The sequence below is a fragment of the Petaurus breviceps genome, unplaced genomic scaffold (genome assembly GCF_028583685.1).
Source record: "Petaurus breviceps papuanus isolate PSGF00001 unplaced genomic scaffold, PetGlider_PUasm1.0 77, whole genome shotgun sequence".
In the NCBI taxonomy this organism is placed as follows: Eukaryota; Metazoa; Chordata; class Mammalia; order Diprotodontia; family Petauridae; genus Petaurus; species Petaurus breviceps.
The window spans coordinates 16,246,912-16,252,676 of NW_027186492.1; the positions used below are offsets into that span (position 1 = coordinate 16,246,912).

Here is a 5,765-nt window from a genome sequence, read left to right on the forward strand (position 1 = left end):
CTCCTCCCTTACTCTCCCCCTCCCTTACTCTCTCCCCCCATCCCACAAACAATATTAAATATTCAAGTATTCTGTATTTCAAATTTAAATCTTCTAGAGGCCTCTACTTCCCTTGGCCTTTTTTTTTTTTTTAATTCAACTCCTTAAGTGTTTCCAGATAAGATCTCTAGAACAGATTATTTTTCATTGGGTCCATTGTGAGAAGTAGCTGGCTTATTGCATTACTGCAGAACACATTTCAGACTATACAATTGTAACAAATGAACAACTTGTCCTCCCCAGAATCACCACGGGATCCAATTAGTTACAGTAAACCTCTTGCTAAAGTTTTCTAATTGTTTTCAGGAGGTGTGACACTCATCAATAAACTATTTTTGTTTTTGTTTGGTTTTGGTTCCATTTCAAATTAAAATAAAAGTATGGCTCAGTGTAAGCAAATAGGACAAACTTCGAGCTGAAAATCGCTAACATATTTATAGATTCAACTAATAAATATTTATTTCAAGGGTATAAAAAAGTGAGGCATCTTTCTGCACCTGAACAAATAAAGATTAAAACTGAAAACTTGGGAAGAAAATATAAGCATTGATCTGTAAAGTCATTACATCAGGCGATCACTTCCAGCAAAACTGTATTTCAACTTTAGCACATCTTTATTAGAACTCTCACTGTGGGTAAACAGCCACAAAAATAAATGCTGACTTAGAAACTATAAATACAAATATTATTAAACAAAATGTTTGCAGCATCAAAAGCGCAAATACTCCCTGAACTGTAGGGATCTCTCTGTGTATACATATATATACATATACCTACATATGCATATGTATAATATGTGTGTATTATAGTCATCGCTATCTAGCTATATACATACACATATATATATATATAATCAGCCAGAGGCTATAAATATTTTTTGAAGCCTGAAACAAGGTGAATAGAAAAGTAAGCATTCTGTCAGTTGAATGGAAAATAAACAGAGTAAATATCTATGCACACATATCACTAGATAAATTAATAAATTGCTGTGTATACATAGAAATTTAAAGAGATCCGCTGAAAAAAGTCTATAGTAAAAATAACTAGCGTTAATCAAATAACCTGCTGCTCCTTTTTTTTTTTTAAAGATTAATTCCATTTGGAGGAAAATACTGTTTTTTTTTTTCGTTTTTTTCATTTTTGTATAAAAAAGTTTCCATTTAAATCTAAGGAGCTATTTAAATCCAAGGATGGCCTGTAGGGCCATCCTTTTGATTTTTAAATAACTTTAATCTTTTGTAGATTAGCTCTACTTAATAAAAGAGACAAAACTATCAAGGTATATATGAATTTAGCCTATTTTTTATTTCTGTGTGTTCATAGTAAACATTTTTGTAAGTGACAAACACGGGCATATGACCACAGTATCACAATCAAGAAATTTTAAGACGACATTAACAATCACTCAAATTTATGCGGCATTGGCGCAACACAGGTTACATATTTGCAAGGTTTACCTATAAGTACAATAGGTATTAACATTTCACTACATTTAGGAAAAATAAAAGTGACCTGTTAGTGACCACATACATCAAAATATACACAACACAAACTGAAGGCAATCATTAATTTTGTCCCCTTCTGACTCATTTGAACGGGCAGTGCTGCGAACTGAAACGTGCTTTTTTTGTTTGTTTTGCTATATTTTGTTTTTGCTTTTCTTTGTAAAATACTTAGTTCACCGAGTGCATTTTCTAAAACCCAATCTTTGGTCTAAAAGTAAACAAAAACCAGTTTCTTAATGAAAAGGACAAAACAATAAATGGCCCAAATGTCGTTTCTTGGGAATCTTTACTATTAATTCTTTTAAAATACAAATTACAGTTTAACTTTTTTCCCACTTTTCCCATAATTTAGTGTTTTTCTAAGGTCTCCATCCACCATGTATATCCATGATAACTTATAATACTGCAAACATGGACATCTTGGTGGTAATTAGTGATAGACTTGTGTCTGAATAAAAATTGCAAAGCAGTCACTATTTAGATACACATTCTACTATAATTTTGACTTCCAAACTTCGTAGTCTACAATGTTTTCTCCCCACATTGCACCTCGCTGACACTCCACACCCTGTTAGAATAATAAACAACCCTAAAGACTGAACAAACGTACAGAAAATGGGGGACTTAATAAAAAATACCTGGACTTATTTTTTAATTATCATTTACAATGCAAATGTGTGTAAAATGTTCACTTACAGTCTGGTCCCAGGGATGTTAATGTATTAAAGGGTTGGAAGAAGACCCCTGATTTTGATGTGTGAAATAATCAGAAAGTCCTCCAGACAGTCCCGTTGTAAAACTTGGCAAAGAGGGTCTTAAAGACTCACAGGGCAGAGTGGAGGGAGCCTGCGGAGACGTGGAGGAGGAAGCGGCCCGGGCGGTCATTGAAGTGCTGCTTTGAGAAGTCATTGAAGGGTGAGGGACATGGGGGAAAAAGTAACTTGTCTGTCCCGCCAGCAGATTGACGGAGCAAGGGTTTAGGGAATAGGTCCCGGAGCAGGGGACAGACAGCCCGCAGGGCACAGAGGCTGCCAGGGCAGCGGCCGTAAGGTGATGCGTGGCATAAGGGATCTCCCCGTTGACGAGTCTATCAACACTTAACCCATTGGAAGTGGAAAAGGAGTGGTTGTTGCCCAGCGAGTTCTGAGTCAACACGGAGCTGTAGGGCATGGGGTGGCTGGGGTAAGCGGATGTGGTTCCATTGTAACTCAAAGTGCTGCTAGCCCGGGGGTGGTGCAAGGACAGGAAGGGAGACATGGGCCAGTACAAAGAGCCTGCCCGATCCATGAAGGTCAGTCCGGTGGAGGTGAGCCTAGCCCCGCGTTTGAAGGCCAATTTAGCCCGGGACGTCGTAGATCTCCGGCGTAATTTACCAGTCGTGCCCCCGATGAACACGTCGTCGCTTGAAGGGTCCAGCATCCAATAGTTCCCTTTGCCCGGGTCGTCATAGTGGCGGGGTACCTTGACGAAGCACTTGTTCAGGGACAGGTTGTGGCGGATGGAGTTTTGCCAGCCCTGCTTGTTCTCCCGGTAGTAAGGAAAGTTCTTCATGATGAACTCGTAGATGCCATTGAGGGTGAGGCGCTTCTCTGGGCTCTGGCGGATAGCCATCATAATCAGGGCATTATAACTAAAGGGCGGCTTCTCGTACTTGCCGTTCTTCTTCTCCCCTTCCTTGCCCCCCTCCCCGTCCTTGCCGCCCTCGCCCGCCCCCTTCTTCTCCTCCCCCCCCAGACCCTTTCTCCTTCTCCTCCGGCCCAACTGGGGCCAGGTCTCCGGCCCCACCGCCACCTCCGCCACCGGGCTCACCCTTGCCCCCAAGCCCATCAGCTTTGGCCCCGTCTAGGGCTGCCGAGGCGGTAGCAGCCGAAGCGGCCCCCTGAGGGGGTGGAGGAAGCAGGAGCGGCTGGGGTCCCTTATCCTCATCGTCATCGGCTGGGGCGCTGCGCGCCTGGGGGGCCTGAGGGGGTTGGGGTGGCGGGGGGTGCTGCTGCTGTTGCTGTTGCTGAGGAGGCTGCTGCTGCTGGGGAGGAGGTGGAGGCGGCGGGTGATGGTGGTGGTGGTGGCCGTGGTGGTGGTGGTGGTGGGGCGGAGGGTGGTGGCTGTTGTGGTGGCCGTGGCCCGCGTGGTGATTGTCGCTCTGCACTGCCTCAGGCACCAGGCTGTTAATGCTGAAGGAGGACTTTGGGATCATTTTCACCTCTTTCCTATCTCCCATGTCCAACATCACCCACTACTCTCGGGGGAAGCGGCGGCGGTGGCTGCGCCCGCGGGACCGGTGGTGGTGGTGGCAGCAGCGGCGGGGGCGCGGGAGCGGACCGGCGGCGGCGGCGGCGGCGGCAGCGACGGAAGGGTGCCGAGCGGGGTGCGGGTGGCACTTGCGGCGGCAGCGGCAGTAGCACTGAGCGCACCGGCAGCAGCGCAGTTGGACCGCAATCTCGGGCGCTGGCAAGTCATGTAGCAAAAGCAGCAACCACCCCTCAGGAAATTTAAAAAAAAAAAAAAAGGAAAGAAAGAAAGAAAAGAGAAACAACCACCGCCCTGGGGGTGAAGCTCTCTCGCTCCCAACTCTACTTCATGGTCTTCCCCCCACCCCGCCCCCCCTTTTGCTTCCTCCTCCTCTTCCTCCTCCTCCTCCTTCTCCTCCTCCTCCTGCTGCAGCAGCAGCAGTAACAGCAGCAGCAGCAGCAGCAGCCCAAAGGGGGGGAGACCAGGCGGGCGCGTCCCGGAACGGCGGCGGCGAGGCTGGGGAGACAGCGATCGAGGCGGCTATAGCCACAATTAATTTTCCGAGCTACAGGCGCACACTAGGGCTGTAAAAAAATTTTTGGTTTAACCTTTCCTACCGGTCGGCCAATCAGAGCCGGCGGCGTGCGGGAGCGTCTCTCTCTCAGTCGTCCAATCCCGAGATTCCTTCCCCTCTCTCTTCACCCACACCTCTCACCCTCCCTTCTTTCCTCCTTTCCTCCTTTCCTCCCCCTTCTTGCTCCCTTCTCCTCCCCCACTCCACCCAGTGCCATTGCCGGCGCAGGGATACCGGCAGGAGGACGCATCACCCCTGCACCTTATCCTTTCTCCCACCTCTCACGCCCCCTCCCAACCCACCAGTTCTTTTTATCCCAAATTCGCCTCTTAAAGCAAATATATCACATTTCCGGTCCCCTTCGCACTGTATTGGATCATGTTCGTTTTGCACGTCAATATTTTCTCCTCTTGATTAAAGTTTGTACCTTTTTTTTTTTTTTAACGTTTTAAAAAAGGGAGGGGAGTGGGGAGTGAGAGTGGAGGGAGTGGATGCAAGAGGAAAGCAGGAAATGGAGGAGGAAGAGGCGAGGCACTACTTTCCAGAGACATCCCTTACTGAAGGTGTCATGTATTTGAGACCCTAGCATTCTCCCCCCCTCGTAGGTAAAACTATAAAGAGACCACGGGCGATTTAGGAGAGGGAAGGACCAACCGCCTATGTGTGGTTGAGGTTCTTACTGAAGTTTTGGAGGGAGACAAGGGGAGGAGGAAGTGAGGAAGGACAGACCAGGGCAAGGGAAAGGTTACTTCCTCGGCTCCTGCGCCTTAGGTCCTTGCGTCTTGCCAGGCAGACGGGGAAGTGAAGAGCAGTTCTGCGGGGCCATCCGGCCCCGCACGAAGCCGCTTTTCCGGGGAAGGAGTCCTCTGGGGCACTGGAGGGTTGGGAAGCTCAGTGTTAAGCGTCTTTCATGGGTCTTCCGAAATGAGGGGTTCAGAGAAAGAAAGCAAAACAAACAATCTCAAAATAAACCAGGTAAAAAAAAAAACAAAACATGATATGTGTCTGTGTGTGTATGTGTAGCCGGCTACCCCCACCCTTCTGCTTACGGTGGGAGTTCGCCTTGGTTCTTTTTCCTCTTTAGAGCTCCGTCGGTCGGGGTTCAGGTTGTAATCGGGTCGGGACCCTGTTGTCCAGCAACTACTTATCCTGGAGGTGTGTTCGATTTTCCCCGCTTTGTTTCTTTTTGTTTGTTTGTTTTCCTTAAATTGTTCCAAACGATGGGTATATGTTTCCTGGGAAGTTCTCCCTCTGTCTTCCCTTCCCCCTTTCTCTGTTTTCCTTTTCCCACTGGTGTCAAAACCTAATTTAACACACTTAAGTATGATCCCCATCAACAGTCAATTCATGTTGGAAGTTTCGTCCAGGATGTGGAAATCTTGGCCCTTCAGATTCGTTACTTGCATTTTAAATTCCCC

The 5,765-nt window shown here is 47.0% G+C and overlaps 1 protein-coding gene across 1 annotated transcript; it reads right to left on the reverse strand.

The window, feature by feature from the left end:
* Positions 1-873: 873 nt before the first annotated feature.
* FOXG1 (forkhead box G1) lies at positions 874-4,006 on the reverse strand. The gene is given in 2 exon segments (XM_069105704.1): positions 874-3,276; positions 3,278-4,006. Coding segments are annotated over 2 exon segments (1,512 nt in total). The 5' UTR covers positions 3,772-4,006; the 3' UTR covers positions 874-2,258.
* Positions 4,007-5,765: the final 1,759 nt, after the last annotated feature.